We start from the raw sequence: 23,150 nt of genomic DNA, 5'->3' as shown, positions 1-23,150 counted from the left end.
TTCGGATGGATAACGAAGGACTTTTCGGTTTGAAGTTTTCAAACGACTGTATTGACAGGAGAGAAAATGAGTAGATTTAGTCTTGTGCAGTAAGAAAAGGAAACCAGAATGGAGCCGGCCTTAAGGCTATATATACTATCGCTCTCCTGTTGCCTTGCCCTCCAGTGCGACTCACCTGTCCGACCATGGAGATTCCAGCCCAAGCTTAGCCTCCACCAAATATGCAAACTCTTCACAACCAGATCCCAACGTCCACCCAGCCTTCATCAAAACCAAAACAACTTCAACCAATCCCATATCGCGTGTCCTTAGCCCCATGTCGGGCTGAAAGGTAAGCCATCTGCAGCCACTAGAGACGGTGGTTGACATTCATGGTCTGGGGAACAACAAGCGAGAAAGATGACGCCACAAAACCTTCGTAAATCGCATTCTTTCCAACCAGAACCAGGGACCTGATCCCACACGACAATATATAGCCAATGGAAGCACGAGTGGCGTGAATGCGGAGGGAAATTAAAGTTGTTCAGCCAAAGGTTTGGGGGCGGGGATTTGCGCTGTTCCTGCAGCCTTCGGAATGCATTTTTAGAACCAGGAATTTGCCGTTTGAACTGTGGTGGAAGTCTTCAAGTAAAGCATACTCAAGGAGTAAGTAGAGAAAACACGGTAAAAGAAACCCCCCCGCCTTGAAGTCCAAAGAAAGTGCTGAGTTGGATTTAGGTACGCAAGCGGATCGTTCATGGTTGTCGTCAAGCTTTCACAGCCTCCGTTCAAAAAAGCTGCTGGAACAGACACTCGTGTTCAGGATCGGAAATCCCCGCATCAAAATAGTGGAATGATTTCCGTCCCGCCTTTCATTGAATTAGTGTAACTAAGCTTCGTATTGACCGTTGTTGGCGGGACTTTGAGTGGTGGTCAGGATTTCAGAGGTCAAGCCTGCTCCGCCACGCCGTTTCAAATTTAGGACCACGGATCGGCGCCAACTTAGCCCCTGGCTTATCTAAGCGAGCGTGCTAGAAATGCCGAGACCTTGTTTCTTCCGGCCCGACCGCGCCGACGTATGGTGTCCCACATGTCAACTTCAAAAGTCTAGGATGACTATCGCCCATCTCCTCCTGTTCAATTCATCGCGGTAGGATGAACAAGTATATTGGACTTAACGTTTCGCTTCCCGAGTCGAATTGACTCCTGTGCACTCCATGCCGCTTCCCAGATCCTTCCGACAGCCCAAGAGGCAGTCCTCAGGATCCAGATCTCAGTCACGGCGCAAGCCGTGTCGTCTCTGCCACAACCTTGATCCACGCAGTCACTCGAGCTCGGTGTATGAAGCGGAAACCCCCAACGGTGCCACTACCACCTTAACATTAGTCTTGGACCCACTGAGCCTCGAGAGGACCAAGGCGCCAATAGACGGAGGCTGCCGGTTCTGCCACGTGTTAGTTCTGGCGCTTGATGGTTTCTTTGAAGGCTGGAGGGGCTGTCGGCAGAGAATTATCGTCGATTTGAAGGAGAAGGGAAATATTAAGGTTGGGAGTGAAGGGGAGAAGTGGAAGGGTGAACAAGTAGAGATATATGCTAGGTCGGGTAGGATTCCGCTTTCTTTAAACATTTTAACGAATTGGATCAGCTGTTCTAATACATGCGTCTCGTCTATGCTCCTTTTCGTCATCAACTCCGTTTGTTATGGCATCAGTTCCTCAGGCCATCATCGAATATCACTTTTCATTCACGGAGAACCTCCAACCTAGCATACTACATATATAATCCTAACAACATATAGCATCCCGGCCCCCCTGGCCGACGTTAGGTACCGCCCACCATATTCCCCCGAACTCCGGCTCAGATGATACCTTCAACTTCGCTCGCCGCTGCATCCAAGATTGTCTCACGAACCCGAAGCACACAGCTTGCAGAGCCTCATCGTCATTCCCTCATCCTAAGCGTCTACTTGACGTTGGTCGCGTAACTTCTCCCATACGCCTCATCGACACATCCGGCAAACCATTCCAATATGCCACTCTTTCGCATTGTTGGGGTTCCGGTCCAGTGCTCACAGCGACTAAGTCCAATTGGCAGAAATTAGCTTCGCACATCCCGTTTGAGCGTTTACCTCCTCTCTTCCAAGATGCAGTAATCATAACACGTCAACTTGGCTTGCGCTACATCTGGATAGATTCTCTTTGCATAATTCAAGACTCAACACGAGACTGGGAAACCGAGAGTGCGAAAATGGGCGGCATCTACTCTCAATCCTATGTGACTATCTCAGCAACGCAATCCGGGGATGGAAGTTCGAGGTGCCTTGTGGATCGACAGAAGTCTGTACAGATAAACTACGAGAATACGACGGGCAAAGTATTCGCGCTTCAAGCGAGAAGAACGGTGGATCACCATCCGGATGTCCAAGCGAGCGTGCCTGCAAAACCAACAGGACACCTTACCACGCGAGCTTGGGCCCTTCAGGAGCACGTTCTCAGCACCCGAATCCTCCACTATACTTCTACGGAGCTGCTCTTTGAATGCAAGACCTCGTATCGCTGCGAGTGCCTCCCTTCTCGCAAAGCTTATCCCACAACTCCTTCGCTGATTCCCAAAGCCATTGCCAAGAAAAGTGGGAAACATGAAGATGTTTGGGATGCCTGGCAGCACGTTGTAGAACTTTATTCGAAGAGAAACCTTACAGTTCAAACAGACAAACTTCCTGCGCTCTCTGGTATCGCTTCCCAGATCCAATCAGCCACGAAATCCGACTATCTGGCAGGTGTCTGGAAAGACAACCTCGCCTCTGATCTTCTCTGGTCCGTTGACCCCTCTGCAACATCATCTTCGTGCGCCTTAGAGACTTATCGTGCCCCAACCTTCTCTTGGGCTTCTCTTAACACTCCGATTTCTTACTATTCCCCTAACGCTCACGAGCGAGCTGCTTTCAAGCCTGCTATCACTTTGATATCTAGCAATATCTCCCTCGTCGGGCTGAATCGACTTGGTGCAGTCTCTAACGCATCAATTACTATCCATGGTCCCTGTCTCACCGCGCTCCTGTCGTCAGGACAAAAAGATGGAAGCTGGGAGTACATGCTTCTCATCAAGGGAACCAGTGCGATAAACATATCTCACGACTGTCTCTTGATCTCAGACAAGTTAGATGATAGTGAACGAGTGCGGAGAGCCAAGCCAGACGAACATTCAAGCATCTTCAAAGCCGAAGTCTTGTGTCTCAGCATCGCCAAATACGATTGCTGGATTTCCGGCCTTGTCCTTGGGAAGTCGCAAAGGGTTGATAGAGCCTTTGAAAGACTTGGCACATTTGCAGCAGGTTATGAAGGTTTCGGCAAGGCTGAAGGGAGGGAATTAACAATTGCCTAGACTGAACCGAGTCTAGGCACTTTCATCATCGCTAAATGCATGCCCCAGCCGCAATTCTTGGCTCTAGCTTCGCCGACTGAAGAAGCATAAGACGGAGTGACTCAAACTGTGGCTTCTCATGCGCCCGACTTGGCTCTCAGGTGTTGCCAAGAAAGCTTATTATCTCCACCTCGACGATGTATTGGTTTTCAGCCGCTAAACGAAGCGAAGAGTCCGCTGAAGCTAGAAAAACAACACAGCCTCTCATACTCTAAAAGCGCAGGAAACCCCAGGCGTCCCCCAGCATCCAAAATCAAACGTGATACCCTAACTGCCACACCTGGGACCTTAGATCTCGATCGATCTCAGGGCCAATCCCTCCCTCCCACTAGCGCAACATGATAACCTCCTTTGACCCTTCCCCACACAACTGTACCATCCATGGCGACCCAACGCTCTACGCACTCCCGGTCCGACTCGCATTCTACCTCCCCACCCTCTCGGGCATCCTTGCCGTCTTCTTTGGTGCCAGCACTCAATTCCGCGCAAACCAACGCGCCATCTCAGTCATTTCCCTCGCCATATTCATCCACCTAATTTCCAACGTGACATCTAACTCTCTCGCCCTGCTCGAATGGATAATTGTGTACTTCCTCGTTCTCGCGCTGCCATCCGGCATTGCTATGAATGGATATATAAAGGAGGATAAGTGGTCCGCATTACTGCAGTTCACTGTGTTGTTTGCCGGGCTTTGTGCGCTGCCCTGGCTCGCGTGGAAAAAAGCGCAGCAGGGGCGAGAAGGGAAAGAGGATTGTAGAGTCAGGATGTTTTTTTATGCGTATTTTGATATGTACAACAAACGCTGGATTAAGGCTTTAAAGGGTGTGACAATCATCTCAGAAGTGCTTATCGGCGGGTTTTTATTGTTCGTGTTTTCGGGGTGGCAGATTTGGAAGGAGGGGCCGAAGAAGAAGCGGGAATGGGGTGGGAGGAGAAATGTCCGAAATCCGGAGGCAGAAAGAGAAAAGAAAAAGGAGGCGGTGCAGGAAAAACCTCGACGCAGGCTAGCATGCTGGCTGGTTTTCACTTCGGCACATCTGATCGGGTTTGTGGAGATGATTATTCGTGGGAATAAGATTGTTATGGCGGAGTGGAGGTGGTTGGATACGAATCAGCTGACACCTTTTTTGGTGGGATTGTTTACGTTGTTGTCGACGGTTTTTGGTATTGTGGTGGATAAACGGCGGAAGATAAAAGAAAAGAAAACGCAAGACTATCGGCCGGTGGTTCTGGAGCCGGTTGTAGTGGAAGCGGAAGGTGAACGACCGAGAGCTGCGTGGGTTTGAGACAGGTGGGATTCAGGAGTTTACGGTTGATGAGATCCGAGTTGGAACGTTTAAGCGCTTCATAGTAGAACATTTGACCAATACTGAGAACATACCCATCATCTTGCTGCAAGGGGGTCAGTTTCAAGCCAGCTAGACAAGAACTATGAATAATAACTGCGTCGTGCCAGGATTAACAAGCGAAACTCCTCGACCGGTTAGTTTCATGGAATCGAAAACCTGAAACATGTGAAAAAAGAGCTTAAAATGTCCAAGCTGATGTTTTTGAACAAATTCTGCAATAAATTCGTCCTAGGTACAACGATGAAAATGCTTTTGTCAGCCATCCACTAATCCCGTACATCTAGAACCGAAAACGCCTTACCAAGCTAATAACGCCTTCCCCCCCCTCCTAATCGAAATCTTTTTCCGCTATTAATACGTCATAGCCGGAGCCTCTGTCACTTGAACTCCACTCCGCCAAAATAACAAACCTCCTCAGCACCCACATCTCCACCCCCTATGTTCCAACACTGGACTGCGGTCCATACTACCTCCGTACACCCTATCTAAGGCTTCGGGCCGGCCACAATGCACCCTGCCACCCGAAATTTGGGTCTTCGGGGAGAATGAGAGAGCGGGCATTGTGACCAGCACTGGAAAGTCATAGCTGTGAGAGGTTGCCTTAGGGAAGGAAGTAAGGAGGAACCTACGTGGTGTTGACGGTTTGACACTCACCCTTGCCAGAGACGTGTTGGATTTCACAGGGGTCGGCGTATTGGCGGCCATAGAGAGAGATTTGCGGGTTTGGGGAGTGGGTGGGTGGGTGGATGGGTAAGTGAAACTAGGGTAGAGAGGAAGGATCGCGTACGTGGTTTTTGTCTCGTGAGGATGGCGGAGTCCTCGTGGTTGGAACTGCAGATGCGAAGAAGCCAATGGCTAAGACCGTGAAGATGGATAGGAATCTGAATCGCTGCATATTGTTGTCTTGGTGTATCGTGACGGTGTTATATTTGCTGTTTGTTGAAGAGTCGGGGAAAGAAAGGATGTTCGGGTGGGCTGTGCTCAATTGACGGTGGCAAAGGCTCCTTCCGTGACAACTTCTTAGGCAGTCTGCACTGGTTAGGTAGCCCGCCCGATCACCTAGGAGAGAAGGAACTTGCAGCCCTTGAAGCAGGGATGAAAGTATTGATGCGAAGAAATTATTTCGAATGGGCTCCGAAATTCGTCGACACGGTATGTATTTAGATGACCAACGAAAGATAATACGACAGTGAAGGGTAGTCGCTTGCCGGTACCCAACTTGGGCTAACGCTGTTGATGGAGGTTAGGCAAATCGTAAACTGAAATTAAACCCTTGTTGGGAAGATAAAATTACTGATAGTTGTGACGGTGATTCAAACAGACCCTCATGGCCTTGCACAAATGCGCATCCAAAATCAAAGCGAATGGGAAACGAAACCGAATGAAAAAGGCATGACAACCCATAGGCGGCTCAGAGCGACGCCATGTTGAAACCAATGTCTCTAGTCTAGGAACACTAATCATAGTGTTAGGAAACTAGGGATACCGCCAAACAAGGGTCGAAATGGATGGAGCTAAGGACTAGTGACCAGTTGTAAGTAGAATTTGTCGGCAATATTCCGAAGTATTCCGAAGGAGTGGATCACGCATACGGGAACCATAAAACGAGAAGAGCGAAACAGGAGGAGATAGTAAAACTGGCTACACTACATATGTGGTTCCTGATGTCCTGAGATTGGAAATTTGGCCAGTCGGTTGTGCGTGGTCGCGTCCACTTAGTACTAGCACAATACCACAGTAGTGAGAGTTCTGAGGCAGGCGACACATGGACTTTAGAGAACCGCCGTTGGCGCCTTTGGTAACCTGGTGGATACCGCAAAGTCCCTTTGCAACAAGATGTCTTGCAGGTTCTCTAGGTCAGTGTGGACTTGAGGTTACTCCTCCAAGTTAAAGGAGCTAGTTTAGGGCAGGTCCGCATTAACTATTGCTGGAAATAACGCTGACTAAGGGCTCACTTCTCGCGAGGTGCTTCCACCAGCCATAGGCCAAAGTAGCATAATGGATAACCCCGCTGAATGAAATGATTTCCTCACCAATCTAATCCAGGATACCAGCGCAGATTATGAAGCCAAGTGCCATGACGACAGGGGAAGTCGAATCACCAATTCGAAAGACGCTTTACATACTAGGTTTCGGCTCAAGCATGCATTGGGAAGTGAGTTTACAGGTAGCCAAATGAGGATTGCTGCCTCAACAAATCATATGCAGGGATCGGGGCTGTCGTCGATATCGAGGCCTGCAGGCTGGGGGCAGCTCGCCACATTGCAGCTCTCCGTTTCCGCATCTTCAGTTTGGGCCAGAAACAATCGCTGGACTCTAGGTATCGCGACCCCTTGAGCCCGAGGATCCCGCCGGTGAGAAGCTGGCCCGGAAGGCAAATAACGTTTCTAGAGCTTCGAGCTTGGCCACAGCCTTACAATGCGGCGGCTGGGACGGAAGAGATTCGCAAATAGTACGTCAGGGGAAGATAGTAGATAGCGCTGACCAAGGAGTCGCCAGCCTCAGGAACACGCTTAGAACCGTCAGGAGGGAATTAAGCCCGTAATGGCGTTGGAGATGGGTGTTCATTGAGACAGAGGCAGGAACGATGCTTGAGGAGGTCAGGCCTCCTCCCATGACCCCCGCACTAAACCTCCCTAAGGCTAGAGCATCTCAGTGGACAAACCCCCGTGCTCCCACCCCTAAACCCTAGTAGCCGTTCCGCAGGGATCACCAACTTTCACAACCTCGACTTGCTGACACGCACATCTGTTGTAACACTCACTCACTCGTCACTCTCCCTTTCCCGACAATGCCACGATGAGCGAGTCGCAACAGCTCCTCCACGAGCACCCCGCCTCCGACACTGACTCCGAGCCCGACTCCAGCCCGCCGCGCCCTCCCTCAAACCTCTCTCCATCGCCCGCCTCCTCACGGCCCTCGTCGACTTCCCCAGCACCTCCCAATGGCGCCCCAAAGCGGGTATCCTCGTTCGCGCAACCACGGCCAGATGGCACGCCGCGCACGCCTAACCGTGTGCGCTTCCAGGAGGATCCTGTGCGGCCACGCATGAACGGGGATGCGCACGGAGCTGAATGGATCGAGCTGGAGGGGGATGACTACCTCGACGCGAACGGGTATGGAGATGCGAGGGGAGAAGAGGGGAGAGAACGAGTCCAGCGGCTGCCGTTGTTAACGGGGATCGAGGCCCCGACCGTGACGCTTGCGGTTGAAGAGTTTGATCCGGCGGACCACTTGGAGAGCGCGCGGCCGAGAAGTGGCATGCTGAGCGGGTTCATGAATATGGCAAACAGTATAATGTGCGTTGAACTTCTCTTTATCGGCTGTTTTGCCTGTTATTGGAAAGTGACGTGGTGCTGACTGGGTGTAGAGGTGCTGGGATTATCGGCCAGCCCTATGCATTCCGCAACGCTGGTCTCGTCACGGGCACCGTTCTGCTCATAGGCCTCACTATAACCGTTGACTGGACTATCCGACTTATCGTGATCAACTCGAAGCTCAGTGGCGCGAATTCGTTCCAGGCGACAGTGGAACATTGCTTTGGAAAGTCCGGGCTAATCGCCATATCCCTTGCGCAATGGCTATTGTGAGGACAATCGCTGGAAGAGGGCATGAAAAGGCCATACTAATAGTTTATAGTGCATTCGGCGGCATGGTAGCCTTCTGCGTCATCATCGGCGACACAATCCCCCGCGTCCTTGACGCTCTTTTCCCCAAACTCGCAGACATGTCTTTCCTATGGCTTCTCACAAACCGACGGGCCATAATAATTCTCCTTGTTCTCGGCATATCCTACCCCCTCTCCCTCTACCGAGACATCGCAAAGGCACTGCCCCCACTCCCCACCCTTCTCCTCTGACTAACACTTCGCAGCTCGCCAAAGCCAGTGGTCTCGCCCTAATCAGCATGTCCATAATCATCGTAACCGTCGTAACCCAAGGTTTCCGCGTCCCCGCGTCCTCCCGCGGCCAACTCCGCGGCAGCATCCTAATCCATTCAGGAATCTTCGAAGCCATCGGCGTAATCTCCTTCGCCTTCGTCTGTCACCACAACAGTCTCCTCATCTATGGCTCCCTCCGCAAGCCCACCATCGACCGCTTTAGCCGCGTAACCCACTACTCGACCTCTATCTCTCTCGTTGCATGTCTCGTCATGGCGCTCTCAGGCTACTTGACCTTTGGTGACAAAACCGTCGGCAATGTCCTCAACAATTTCCCAAAAGACAATATATTAGTCAATATCGCGCGCCTTTGTTTTGGTCTAAACATGTTGACCACGCTCCCCCTCGAAGCTTTCGTCTGCAGAGAAGTCATGAACAACTACTGGTTCCCCGAAGAGCCGTACCACCCAAACCGACATCTCCTCTTCACCACTTCGCTTGTTTTCTCGGCTATGTCTTTGAGTCTGCTGACGTGTGACTTGGGTATTGTTTTTGAGTTGTTCGGCGCGACGTCGGCGTGTGCGCTGGCGTATATATTACCGCCGTTGTGTTATATTAAGTTGGCGAAGAGGAGTTGGAGGACGTATGTTGCCGCTGCAGTGGTGGCGTTTGGGTGCGCGGTTATGACGATCTCGGTAGTGAAGACGATGGCGAAGTTCGGGAATGGGGGTGGGAGTGCGCAAGGTCAGTGTGCTTGACAACACCCCAAATTCCCCCTTGTTTAAACGGTTGGGCAAGACGCAGATTTGCTGTGGAGACAAGGGACGCGCGGAACGCAGAAAGTAGTCAACTAGCCGACAAGATGGGGGTTTTCGGGTTCTGGTTTGGATTCATGCATGGCTCCGGCGCTTTTTCTACTCGTGCGCGAGGATGTACTTGCATTGGGTTGGTGGTTGGCGTTTTAGATATATGTTTTATTCTAGGGACGGGAAATAGGCTTGAGCAATGTATGAACAATCAAGACACTTTACACGCAAGAGATTCCAGTCATTCAGGTACATGCGCATGATGATGTTCACGAAAAGGTATCATACATCTCAGGATTTAGTAGTACAATAACCATGAGGACTGATAACTCGCTTGCACCTAACGCTTAAACCGTTCAGGGCAACACTAATGGATTATGAAGGTTTAAAGCTTCAGTGAGCACTATAGAAAATTGCAGCCCTAAAAAAAGGGGAAAACAAAGCAAGTTTGAGAGGAAAGAAGATGTTGGGTATTGAGCACATCACAGGTGCATGTCCTCTTTCGGAAACGCAGAAACTCTTTCCTGAATCGTATTTGGTAGTGGTGGTAGTACATATGGTGTTGATTGTTCATGTCGACATTGACGGCGGGGTTACGCAAATGGTGGCATGAGAATGTTGAAGTGAGTCCTTTACGCCCATTGCCGAGATGTACAGCTACGAAGGCTGATGTTAATGTTAGAGGTCGTTTAAACTGAGTGGTCATGGCCTATATGCTTATCAGTAAAAGTAGGCAAGTTGAAAGTAGGATGACATACGACCAAGAGCCTTCCCACGCTTTCCAATAGCCTTAGCTTGGTTCTGCTTAATCTTCGCAAGACGCGCTCTACCAACTCGTTAGCATTATATTCGATTGATAGCCCTACTCCCCCAGCATCATTTCGCTATGACGTCATGTGATATCGTGTATTTTCAAAATAGGAGATTTGTACTTACTCCTCAGCAGCCTCCCTCTCCAATCTTTTTACATGTTCCCTAGCTTCCCTTACAGCCGCCTTTGCTGCAAACAACGCGCGGTCAGCCTCCCGCTCCGCAGTTTCCGCAGACATCACGCGCTCGCGGGCAGCAATGATAGAAGCATCCTCTGCATGCCTGTGCAGGAGTCCAGAATGCCTTTTTGGGGAGTGTGACTGCGTCGTAGTGGTTGGGGAGTTCAGGGAAGGGGATGAGGAGCGACGACGGGAGAAGATGGAGCGGTTGCGGGCAGGGGGAGAAGTTGAGGTTGTCTTTTGAGTTGTGGCTGTTGTTGGGGGGTCGGGGTTGCGGGAGCCGAAGAGTGGCATTTTGGTGGACTGTGTTGATGTATGGGGTGGAGTTGAAGTAAACTGGGCTTTGCTCGCTGAAGATTGGGCGTCTGTGAAGTGTGTGTGGGAGAGGGGGAAGATGAGAGTATGTTGCTGTTTATATGGACATGTTAGCTGGCAAGGAAAGCAGGATCGATGTGATGTACTCCATGACGTCAGGGATCGTCGCCGCTCGCCGGCCACGAACCTCAGGCACAGCCACCTCAAAAAGGGATGGAGCCAATTTATTCTAAAATTTGTTCTTAACGATGCTACGGAGTATAATTTAGATGTTGTTGTTTGTTCTCATGAGAAGGAACCTTGGGTGGTGATAGGCCTCAGTTCACACTTAGCCACCGATTCCAGGGAACATTGATGGCCTAGCTGAGCTTATTTCGACGTCGGTGGAAGCCAGGTGGCCTAGAAAACCGTTGAAATTTCAGAAATCATTAATTACTGGCTGAAGCCTTCTATTCTAGAAACTCCTCAAGCTTTCGAGTAAGAGTGAAGTCGCTTTCCCAATTCACGTTCTGGACTGACTCGCGCATTTACGATGTGATCGACATTTTTCACTTCTCCCGATTCCCAGGTCTTCCGAAGCGCGGATTGGCAAGGGCTCGCGTTTGTAAGACTGCCGAAAGATGAATTGCACGTGAGTGGGCATGATGCAACTTGGGAAAGCGGGTACAACAGGATATATCTGGAGATGGATATTGTCGATCACGTCTGACAAGCGACTACTCTAACGAAGATTTAACTTAAGAAATGTCACCTACCAGCTTGAGAGAGCTCGGAAAGGGTCAATGCGAATTGTCTTGTCTCTTTCGTTTGATCTTCAAATTCAAACTCCATTCCAATTTATTTTCCTGTGTCGTTACGACATTCCATGTAGCAAAAAATGGCGCCGGACGAGGAGTTGACAAATATTTCCATGCAACACTAAGAAAATATGACGCCTAAATAAACTTTTCTAAAACTCGATCCCCATAGCTTCCCTCTCCACCATCAACCTTCCAACGATCCTGCAGATCCTCTTGACCAGCCGACGACTCTCAAACTCTGGATCCTCTTCCAAGTCTCCTTCCTCGCCTTCCTCGGCCCCTTCACATTAGCCACCATAACTCCGCCTTCCATCCTTAGTTGTCGACCCCCACATCGCCATCGTAGAAGCTTCCTACCAAACAGCAATCCCCATTGCCTTTGCTGGTGTAGCCCCGCCGATTTGGTCGCCGATTTAGAATGTGTATGGTAGAAGACAGATATTTATCTTTGTGACAGCGCTAGGGATTGTTGCGCACGCGGTGAGTGGGGCAGCGAAGAATTGGGACGGGATTGTGGCTGAGAGATGTTTTGTCAGTGTTGAAAGTAGCGCGGAGAGGGCGGCTGTGACCGATTATATGTTTTATGCATGGGAGAGTACAGTATATGCTCGTACCCTTTTCCTTCCGCGCTCGCAGCTGATCCTTGGCAGCTGTAATCGGTGGCTTAGGGGGTGACATTACGGCCAGAAATGCACTGGATGGGGCTGGTAATGGGAATAAGGACTGAGGCGTTAGGGTTGTAGATGGTGTCGGCAAAGACTGTTCCGTCCATAACTAATGTGAACAAATTTCCTTCCTCGAATTTCCTTCTATTTTCATATTAACTAATGGAAATGCTGATCCGTGGAATGCTATAAAACGGAGTCTGCAGAAACCAGGACCTTGCTTAACTTTGGCCGCTAGATGTTTGGCAAAACGTTGGGGTTCTGCTCCATGCCGTTTACGGATGAAAACTAGTTGGGGATTGCGTGGGGTGTGTTCGTAGTTACCGAGGTTTTGGGTTTTGTGCCGATTTGCGTGTGGATGTGGATATGTCGAGGGTAGAGAGAGTGGTTGGGCGATCGAGGTGGGATAGGGATCTATAGGGATGGGGAGATTTGAATTCGAGGTGCTAAAATTGGGTTGATTTGTTTCCGGAAGAGCTACCGCATGTACGCCGAGTTCATAATTCTATTGACTTCCCATTCGAAACAATTTCATGAGCCCACTTCCAGCTCTGACACCTTGAAATCCTCCTCCAGCGGCCCAGATCCAATTGTGACGCCTATATCCTTGGTTCTTTGGATCTTGTCTTCTTGTGGAGCGAGTTGCCCCGCTTATATCTCCTCCAATCTACGAATCCAGTAGATATCGATGAATTCGAGAAGTGTTCTTGCTTTTGCCAGGTTTTCTTCAAACTCTTTGACTAATTGGTCTAAATATGCGATATTGGCCTGTTCCACGAAGTGGATGTTTTTCATTTCTCGGTCTGTGATCGGAGATCGGGGCTCGCGTCCATGCCATCCATGCCCATGACTATCGTATGTATGGGCGAGCCGTAATCGGTCGAAAGTCATAACTCGAATGGTTGATAAGGACACCGAAGGGAATTTTATGACATTAAGTTCCATAGAGTCACATATCCATTCAGTCACATCCCTTTTCAGATCACTGTCTGATTGGTAGGCTAGGTGGTACCTTCCGGCCTATGTTCCGCCTTCCTCACTTGAGGATTGCTGAGTAGCTTTCAGAGCGGCAGTCATAGCGCCACATTCATTGTATGTGCACAAGCACTTGGAATCGTTTATGCAGTCGATTGGAAGGGTTCTCCCAAATATTGACTCTGCTTTAGCCAAATCCATTTCGTTGTAGTCCAACTCCTCTTCATCTAAATCCTCCTCATCTGTATCTTCTTCCTACATATCTTCACCGGCGTCGTTCTCGATTCTTTTCTCCGTAAGTCTCTAGCAAATCCAACTGTTTGCAAGACCAATGGCTGAGACTCGCTCAACTAGAATGCGAGCTGGCACGGTCCCGAAAACAGGATGAAGTGTGCCGAGCCTCTCTTCCTTCCCCAAGAACCATTAAATTAGCCATAGTCCAGTATCAAAGTTGTAGTCTGCCAAATATTTTGAGGCATACCATACAGGCGCCCCATTAAGGCCACTTGTGTCGATATCGTCAAACTCAGAATAGAGAAGAGCTTGTGTGGCTCTTTTAGTAACGTGTCTTTCTTAATACAGGTTATCAAATCTAACCTCTGGTTTGAAAGACCGTTCTGGAGAGGCTCTAGTAAGATGTTATTCATGGTTTCGTAGGCTTCTACTATTGCGAGCGGCAGTAGGAGCTATAGAAATGGCGTTGATTATAGTTGAGTGGCCAGAATCGATTGATAATCTCCGCAGCGTTCCCAACCGTACGTACTACGACTCGTAGATACGTGAACGTAGCAGTCACGTGAGCCGTTGAAACGTAGGAGGAGTGTGAGCCGTAACGTACGTAGGAGCCAGCTCCTATTACAGACCGTAATACGTCTTAGAGAGACAATATTTCCTAGTAATATAAGGTCTTATTAGACAGCTATAGGGACGCGTTAGAAGGGTGTTTAAAGTTATGTTTTTAAAGTAATAATTAAGTAAAAACTCTGTAGTTTATATAATAATTAAGAAGCTAGCAAAAAAAAAGATTAAAGCATAAGATTTTATAATTTTAGTTAAGAATTATAATTACTTATAAACTTACTTATTATAAGCTAGATGTCCTAGTTTCTTTAGTATAGCAGGTGTACAGCCTTATTCTAAGAATTCTTTTAAGCTAGCTTTTCTTACTAAACTAGAGTTACTTATTACACTAGTTTTTATTAACTTGCCTAATTAAAGTCTTTATTATTAGAGTTCTTAGTTTTTTTTTATAATAGTATGCTATCTAATAGTCTCTTAGCTTTTATAAAAAAGTACTTAGACAACTTTACTTTTAATAATAAAGTATTATTTATTATTAAGTAAAATAATATCTAGATAAGAAATAGAAAGTTAAAGCTAAAAAAGCTTAGATACTAAGTAAAGCATAAAAGCTAATTATATAGTAATTATTAGTTATCTTAGATATAGCTTTATAAAGCTAATTTAGTGTATAATAATAAAAAAAACACCTCTAGAATAAAGTTATAGCTCTGCAGAAGGTGCTATACTAAGAGTAATTATAAAAAAGTAAAGAAAGTTAATAGTTACACTTATATTATCTACTACTTTAGAAAAAAGCACTAGATAGACATTAGTAGAAAAAGTAAAAGTGCTTTTTTACTTAAAAAGCTAAGAATTTCTTTAAGTCTATTTAAAGTAACTTATAAAGTTATAGGCTTATTATATATTATCTTTTATAGTGTTTAGTAAGAGAAAGCTTTATAAGTAGTAGTTATTAACTAAGTAATACTTTATAATATTTCTTTTTATATAGTATTATTAGCAGAACTTTAGAGTATTATTACCTAAAATAAAGCTAATCTTTTTGCTGCCCTTCTAGCGTTTAACACTACATATTTGTCCTACATGTAGTAGGGATATACGCAGCAGAAGCAGGAGATTTAAATAATGCTAAGAATAGCCTAAAACAAAATTATATTAAGTGTTAATATATAGACTTCTCTAAACTACCTCTCTTTTCTAGGTGTAGTATTACACTTTGTTAGTAAGTGTACCTTAGCTTATTAGTTTAGTGTTTTAGCATTTTTTATTAAACTAAACACTAACTAATAATACTACATAGATGTTAACTACTAACACTATAACATCTTAATTAGCTTTTGCAACCTGTATAGTAACTGTAAAGATGGGATAGTAAGTAGCACAGATAGCACTAAGAGCAAGCTTTTAGAGAAAGATAGGAGTGTATTGTAAGAGAGACGAATCGCTGCTAAGCTTCGCTTGTTAGGATTTATGCTTATATACGAAGCACAGGTCATACGACCTCCAAACAGGTTAGGTGAGGCCATACTGGCCCGTTCTGGGACATCCGGCCTTACAGTAACTATACTAGAGTAAATTAAGCGCTAGAGATTATTAAAGTTATTAATAACTTTAAAATTATGTTAAAATTTTATTATTTAGTAGCTAATAATATGTTAAATAATAATAATAAGATTATTTTTACTCTTACCTAATATCTTAATATGCCCCTTACCTCTAAGCACTATATACGCTGCGCTAGCTATATAATCTAGCTAGTAGTAAAAGCAGTTATTTATAGTAAAAAAATAAGCGCTTTTAAAGTAAAGCTTACTTAAGTAGCTTCTTAGAAATAATTTAACCTCTATTACTACTATAAAGTTGTTAGAAAACTTTATAATTTTGTAAACATAGTGCTAGCATTATATAAATAATAAAAGGCTTTTATAACTTTTTAAGCTACTTTTAATAATAACAACTCTTTTTAGAGCTTTAAGACACTTAATCTTATATAAGACAGTAGTGTACACTAGTACAGTGTTTATTTTATGCTTCTTTGCTGTTTTAAGCTTAAGGACACTATTACTAAGTTTATATATAAGTAAAAAAGCACTAATAATAACTTTATAAACTTTACTATCTCTAGTAACTCTACTCTTACTAAGGTTATTACTAAAAATAAATAAAAAAAGGTTACTTACTTTTATAAGTTTTTTAAAGTTTTTTACTTTATAATAAAACACTTTAAAAGTAACAGCTTCTATAGCTTTCTCTAGATGTCTATTATTAACTTATAATACCTCTATACTAAGCTTTTATATATAAGTAATAAACTTAAAAGTAAGAGTAATAATTACTACTTTAAATCTAGTGTAGCATTTAGTATAAAGAAGTTGCTTATATACTAGAAAAAGTTTATTATTAAGCTACTTATATTTTATTACTATATAGTAATAATTTTAAACTCTTAACTTTGTCTTATTTAGTTTAAGAACTACTAAAGAAAGTACTCTACATAGCATAAAAAAGCTAAGGTGTCTGTACGCAGCAGCAGCGTCGCGGCCTGGATACAAACGATCGCGCACGAGCAGGATCACGTATCTATGTCACATGATGCTTGTGCGCGAACCTCTGTGCGCGAACATCTAGATATCCCCCTTTTCCTCTGTACAGAGGAAAAATAAGAGCAATAGAACTAGAAACATGTTGCCCTTACTTTACCTACCTTGTACACTATGCACACTGTACACTACTCTTACTCTTGCTACTTAAGTGCTTATACTATAAGCAGCTAGCTGTTAGAGCCTATTTAACACTAATTAGTAGTTAATTTAATTAACTATAAATTAGCAAAAGTAATAATAAAGTACTTATACTTTATAAAGTACTTTATTTTATTACTTATTTCTTAGAAAAAGTAATAGTAGAGTACTTACACTTTATAAGGTACTTTATTTAGTTACTTATTTTTTAGAATAGTAGATTAATTCTTTACATTATATAGTAAGCTCTGCTACTGTATAAAGTAAAAAGAAGATAGTATAAGACACACACTAAAGCTACTAAAGCTACATAACCTAGTAGCTAGATAATAGCACATTAATTCTTTACATTATACAGTAAGCTCTACTACTGTACAAAGTAAAAAGAAGATAGTGTAAGGCACACACTAAAGCTATTAAAGCTGCACAACCTAGTAGCTAGATAACAGTAGTACCTGTGTAATTTACTAGAAAAGTAATTAACTATACTATTATAATAAAATTTTATTAGTAACTAATAACTTTGCATAATAATAAAAAAAATAAAAAATAATTTCTATTATATAAATAACTTATAAAAGATATAAAGATATTAGAGGCAACACTATAAAATAAGACTAGCCTAAAGTACTAGAATAATAAGATTAATATGTTAAAGGCTTTAATAAGCCTATAAACTTAATTATATATAAGTTATATAATTACTAATTTATATATAATAACTTAGAAGGGCGCTACTTTTTTAAGTGCGTATATAAAGAATTTTAAAAGATAAATACTATAAGACTTTTTAGCACTTAGCTGTATATTTAAAAAAAAGCTTATATAAGTGCTAGAGAATAAAGAAATTACACTATAGCTAGGCACTAAAGGTACCTAAGCCTAGAAGCTGTATAATATAGCATAAGAAAAAGCAATTACACTAAAAAAGCTTTATACATAACCCTTATTACTATATAAGGCTCTGCACAGAAGCAGACTAAACATAATGCTGCTATTAACACTAAACATACTAGCATTACTTGCTTCTACACTCTAGCTAGCACTACACTAATTACTGTACAAACAATACATGCCACCCTACCTAACGCCTGCTCCACACCCTTAATTGTACACACCACCGCCTGCAGTAGTGTATGCACTACTAATACCACCTGCACAATCTATACTATATTACAGCCTGTACAAACTTCTACTCTAAAGGGAAACTACTAAAGAAAAACTTCTAGTAGATAAGATTATATAATTTTAAAAAGTATAAAAAAAAATAATAACTATATAAGTTAACTATATAACATTTTTATAAATAAAATAAGGATCTTTATTAATTTATATTAATAGCTAAATATTTAGAAAACTTAGTACATAGACATCTTTCTAGATATTCTAAAAAGTTAGGTAAATATGTACTATATGTATAACATAGGCCCTAGACATAACTAGAAGCATTTATACAACACCTTAAGTAGTTACTTTAACACTAATGTAAACTATAGCTAGTACTAGACAAACTAGATAATAATAACCTTTACATAATGCTAATAAAAAAACTTTAATAAGAGTTTATATAAAGTTCTTAAAACAATAATTAATAAGCTTACACTTATATAAAGAGCACTAAGAACAGAATTTTAAAAGGATATTCTACTGCACACTGCTGTTATATAAGCCTGTTAAAGATAACTAGAACTAGAACATGCTATGTTTACTATTAAGCCCTTATGTAAAGCCTTATTTAGTAACCTATAGGCATTACTTTAAGTTACTATAGACTAAAAGGTAAACTAATACCTCTAAGAACTGCCTAATGCATACTATATAGACTACTAATATAACTCTACATAATAAAAGTCTGCATAATAAAAAGGAAGCTTCTCTCTATATAAAAAAAGACAACATAGAAGATCTTTATCTAAGTTTAGGCTATAATCTAAAGACAACTGCACATAGATAAAGAAGTGCTTTGTCTGCTATAAGAAAGAATATTAGTTATTAAACTACTTATATAATAACTATACATAAGCAAAGAACTAGTATGTTACCTTATATAAAAATTTCTATAATAAAACTTTATTATATAAAGCTATTACCTTATATATTTAAGACTTTAAAGGTTACTCTAAAGAAAAAAATAATTTACATAATATAAAAAAAATAAAATAAAAGAGTAAAAATGCTAAGAAAGCTATTAACTACTTTACCTCTACTACTTATTTACACTATGTAATAAAAAAGGACATCTACAGCATTAAACCTAAAGAATATGCTAAGCAGTTTATCTTTAATAACTAATACTATATAGTATACTAAGGTAAACTATAAGACATAGGCGCAGTAAAGATCTTTACTGTTAGTAAGTCTTAACTTAAGGCGTACATATAAAAGAACTTATATATAAAAATTAATTAGATACCTAGCTAAATAGATATTAGCTTTAGAGGCTAGACACTAAAGAGATTAATTAGTACTGTATAAATCTAGAACTTAATTAGTTTAGTTACATACTACATTTTAAAGACTCTAATACTATTTCTGCTATTACTAGCAAATGCTAACTAATTTAGGGTATACTTTAATAACATTTTAAATGTTATTATATGTAAAGACAAAACTATAGTACTTATTATATAAAAATAAAGACACTTTTTTTTTAATATTAGTAAAAAAGAATTTATGTCTTTCTTTACTAAATTAGAACTCTACTGCCTCTACTGCTAATTTAGACACCCCTGCACAGAGAGACTTTAGAAGATGCTAACTAGCGCTAGCTACAACATTAATGCTGTAGTGCTAGAAGAGATTAAGAAGTTCTGCTACCTCTACTAATTATATAACTAAGCCCTATAAAAATTTAAGTTTATAATTAAAAATAACACCTACTTTAACTATAAAGTTGTTATTAATGTTATATAAATTAATAATAAAGATGTCTTACATGTTATTAATGTAAACACATTATTTTAGGCTACTATATTTCTAAAATCTATGTCTGCACAAGATACCTAGGATGCACTGTGCAAATGCTAAATTAACACCTATTAAGGACCTCTAGACTATATTATGCATAACTTTAGTATAAACTTTGCTTTAGAGGATTTTTAAGCTTATGCAAAGATTATAAAAGCTACATGTAGGCAAATGCCTATAGAAGCACATTAGGTAGTTAGAAAGGTTAAGCGCGCACACGCACCTTTTTAATAAGTGTTTAACATCCTAAAGACTAAGCTAGGTAACTGTACAGATAATAAGGCTATCCTGCAGATAGCAGTTAAGGCTCTAAATAACACAGCTAGCCCACACAGTCTAGTACCCACACTGCTAGTCTTTAGGGCATACCTAAGAATTAACCTAGACTCTTTACTATTACTAAACATTATTACATAAGTAAGCGCTATATAAAAGGCAATAAAAATACTTTAAAAGGACTATATAAAAGTAAATATTAATTATGTAATTAACACTTATAATAGCTTTATAACATATAAAGTTTTTAACTTTCTTCTTAGCTTAAAGATTATAGCATAGAGAGAGAAAAAAAGCTAGACTAGCCTATATAAGATTAAGAGCATTAAAAAAAGAGACATTATTATTAAAAAAAAAATAGCCTACTAAAGCTTTAATATACACAGGTTAAACTATACTATAAAGAAAAAGAAAAAAATAGCCTACCTATAATAAATAACCTAGATAAACTAATTCTTATGTAAAAAAATTTTCTAAAGAAAAGGAAAAGAGAACAGCTTTATAAAAATGTTATAAAGGTAGAACTAGAGCCTACTATAGACTAAGCCCCTTAGGATAGCAATGCTGCACTAGTGCAAAGGGAAGATATAGATACTAGAAGAAGTAAAAAGTAAAGAAAACTTACATAAAGTCTAAACTAGGTATTCTTAACCTAAAAAAAGAAAAATAATTAGGCCTTATTTATTAAGCTCTATACAGATAGTGTAATTACTACACCTAGAAAACTATTTAAAGAATTAGACTATATAAAGATAAACACTTTAATTACTAACAGCACTTTTAAGGTTATAGCGTACAACTTAATAAAGTATAAAGGTTAGATTTTTAACCTCTACCTTATATAAAAAGTAAAAGGTAAAACAACCTAACTATATAAGAAATCCTGCCTAGTGTTTGCTAGCTACTTAGATAAAAAGAAAAGAAAAATTCTTACTTAGTTACTAACTATTTAGAGAATAAGCTAAAGACTACTTTTAGCTATAAAAGTAAGCCTAAAAGCTATGTACAGAATGCATTTTAAACTGCGTAATATTACATAAGTATACATCTAATTAACAGATAAGCTTATGCGCACACTGTATATAAAGCTACTAAAGAAGATGCGCTAGAGCTTTCTACTAAATATAATACTCTAGGTTATACAACCTTTATATAAAGCTGCTAAATTAGGACTGTATTAGTTTAAGACATACTATAACTACTATAAAAAAAAGCTACACATGCACATCTTTTTATATAACCCTTACCTCTTAATTACTAATAAAGGAGAGCACACTTTTAGTATTACTAGCCTGTAAACAGATAACACTTTAAGTATTATAATAAAGAATTTTACATAAAGAGAAGAAAAAAAACTATAGAAGGTAAAGTTCTACATAAAAAGTAAAACTATTCTAGTAGAGAAGCAGCCTATTAAGTTTAATAGTAGAAAGATTAAGCTTACGCACAATATAGTAGTTCTTACTTAGAAGAGATAAGTAAGCTACCTTTATATAATTAACCTAAAGAATAAAAATGCTGCATAATAATATATTAAGTAATGTGTAAAAAAGGCATACATTGCATTTATGTTTTAACTAAAGGTAGTATTTAACTTGTCTATTGCTGTATAAACTACAGACCTTTTATATAATAATATTAACACACTTAACACATAAATCTAATAGTAGATAGATAACAGTAAGCGCAGTCTTACCTTTCTACTATTATAGCTTAATTATGCAAAGCTGTTTATCTTTATAAATAAATTATTTACTAATAATAAAAACCTTAGCTTATAGCTAAAATTCTTAATTATATTAAGTAATAAAGACTATATAGAGTAAAGCAACTACTTTAAAATACTAGGCAATATTATACACTAGAATTCTACTAAGTGTAAAAAAGTAACTAGAAGTGTCTTTACTAGCAAACTATATAAAATAGTTAAAAGGTTTAATAATGTAATTACACTTAGTATAACTTTATAGCAAATTATATAAATGCTTAAACTGCTACTAATTTTAGTAGTAATCTACATAAATTTAAGGTTTCTGTATAATTACCTTGTTAAGCTAGGCACTACTAGTAAAAAGTAACTTATAATTAACATTATATTACTCTATAAATTATATAAGAAGAGAGAAATTACTAAAATAAAGTAAATTAATAGTAAAAATAACTTAGTAAATGCATGTATAAAGAAAACACTAAACTAGGCTTTTTAATTATTAGTTCTAACTAACTGCCTCTCTATCTAGATAGAAGCATCTGTGGACTAGCTAGATCCTGTGCGTAAAGATGCTCTAGACTAACTAGACTAAAAACGCCTTTATATAAAGCCTATTTTTTTTATTTTTTTTATTATACGCACTTATTTTTTTTATTACAAGATTAGAAAAGAAGGATATGTAAAAAAGATAGTCTATTTATCTAGTATATAGAAGAAGAAAAAGCTACCACCCCTTACATATAGTAGTTATAATGCAGACTACAGCTCTGCTATACGCATAAAGCGCAGGCATTAGCCTAGAAGTTAGCTAACACATAACACTTAATAAAAAGAGAGGCACTAGTAGTGCTGCTATAATAATAAGTATATAAAGTTGCTAGAACTTAACTATAACTTTAAACTAAAACTACACAGAAGTACCTCTTATAACACACAACTTTTACTGCCTACAGCTGCAGATTAGTGCTAGTAGGTAAAACAATGTTAATATTATAAAATAGTAAAGCTGCTATATGCTGCTTCTTAGCCTATCTATAATTAGCATTTTATATAAAAAGAAAGCAGAAGAGCTAAAAGATTTATATATTTATGCTAAGACACTAAATAAACTACTAATTAGTAGTAAAACTAGTTAAAAAGGTAACGCAAATGCGCCCTAGGCTGCTAGACTGCACAAGGACGTTAAAGACGCCCGCACTAACAGCGCTAGAGGTAGAGGAGGAAGGCTAGAGAGACATCTCTCTCTCTCTCTCTCTTAGTGTGTGTGCAGGCGGGAGTATCTGTTACTGTCAGCACTGTACAAAAAGAGAAAAGAGCTAGGGAATAGTACAGTAGGGCTTAGAAAGTAAAGGATAAAAAAAAGAAAGTAAAGAAAAAGAAAAGACCTTATTATATACACCTCCCTACACACCTGCTTATGCAAAGATCCTACACTATTCTAGTATAAAACCCTACATAAAATAGTTTATA

General features: G+C 40.9%; 5 protein-coding genes across 5 annotated transcripts; 3 read left to right on the top strand and 2 right to left on the bottom strand.

The window, feature by feature from the left end:
• Window positions 1-1,196: 1,196 nt before the first annotated feature.
• BDR25DRAFT_327605 (HET-domain-containing protein) lies at window positions 1,197-3,363 on the top strand (the record flags this gene model as incomplete). Its single annotated transcript, XM_033692343.1, has 2 exons — window positions 1,197-1,581; window positions 1,778-3,363. 2 exons carry the CDS (start codon window positions 1,197-1,199, stop codon window positions 3,361-3,363), a joined length of 1,971 nt encoding a protein of 656 aa, XP_033543745.1.
• A 118-nt stretch (window positions 3,364-3,481) lies between these two features.
• On the top strand, window positions 3,482-5,021 carry BDR25DRAFT_358962 (uncharacterized protein; the record flags this gene model as incomplete). Its single annotated transcript, XM_033696020.1, has 6 exons — window positions 3,482-3,547; window positions 3,590-3,661; window positions 3,735-4,659; window positions 4,694-4,804; window positions 4,869-4,916; window positions 4,984-5,021. 6 exons carry the CDS (start codon window positions 3,482-3,484, stop codon window positions 5,019-5,021), a joined length of 1,260 nt encoding a protein of 419 aa, XP_033543744.1.
• A 1-nt stretch (window position 5,022) lies between these two features.
• BDR25DRAFT_395458 (uncharacterized protein) lies at window positions 5,023-7,319 on the bottom strand (the record flags this gene model as incomplete). The annotated part of the gene is made up of 16 exons (XM_033698375.1): window positions 5,023-5,164; window positions 5,202-5,236; window positions 5,265-5,549; window positions 5,584-5,726; window positions 5,787-5,883; window positions 5,921-6,010; window positions 6,075-6,161; window positions 6,238-6,265; window positions 6,338-6,500; window positions 6,533-6,603; window positions 6,630-6,647; window positions 6,707-6,779; window positions 6,803-6,867; window positions 6,917-7,113; window positions 7,169-7,178; window positions 7,237-7,319. 16 exons carry the CDS (start codon window positions 7,317-7,319, stop codon window positions 5,080-5,082), a joined length of 1,530 nt encoding a protein of 509 aa, XP_033543743.1. The 3' UTR covers window positions 5,023-5,079.
• Window positions 7,320-7,467: 148 nt separating this feature from the next.
• On the top strand, window positions 7,468-9,634 carry BDR25DRAFT_336129 (uncharacterized protein). Its single transcript, XM_033693074.1, has 4 exons — window positions 7,468-8,050; window positions 8,122-8,337; window positions 8,391-8,577; window positions 8,625-9,634. Exons 1-4 carry the CDS (start codon window positions 7,551-7,553, stop codon window positions 9,387-9,389), a joined length of 1,668 nt encoding a protein of 555 aa, XP_033543742.1. The 5' UTR covers window positions 7,468-7,550; the 3' UTR covers window positions 9,390-9,634.
• A 125-nt stretch (window positions 9,635-9,759) lies between these two features.
• BDR25DRAFT_292589 (uncharacterized protein) lies at window positions 9,760-10,825 on the bottom strand. Its single transcript, XM_033688667.1, has 3 exons — window positions 10,374-10,825; window positions 10,196-10,263; window positions 9,760-10,146 (listed from the first exon to the last, which is right to left on the bottom strand). The coding sequence occupies exons 1-3, from the start codon at window positions 10,718-10,720 to the stop codon at window positions 10,127-10,129; spliced, it is 435 nt and encodes a 144-aa protein (XP_033543741.1). The 5' UTR covers window positions 10,721-10,825; the 3' UTR covers window positions 9,760-10,126.
• Window positions 10,826-23,150: the final 12,325 nt, after the last annotated feature.

The sequence above is a fragment of the Lindgomyces ingoldianus genome (assembly GCF_010093535.1).
Source record: "Lindgomyces ingoldianus strain ATCC 200398 unplaced genomic scaffold BDR25scaffold_31, whole genome shotgun sequence".
Lineage (NCBI taxonomy): Eukaryota > Fungi > Ascomycota > Dothideomycetes > Pleosporales > Lindgomycetaceae > Lindgomyces > Lindgomyces ingoldianus.
Note: the sequence above shows the minus strand (reverse complement) of the source record. Positions and strands in the feature narration are given on the sequence as shown.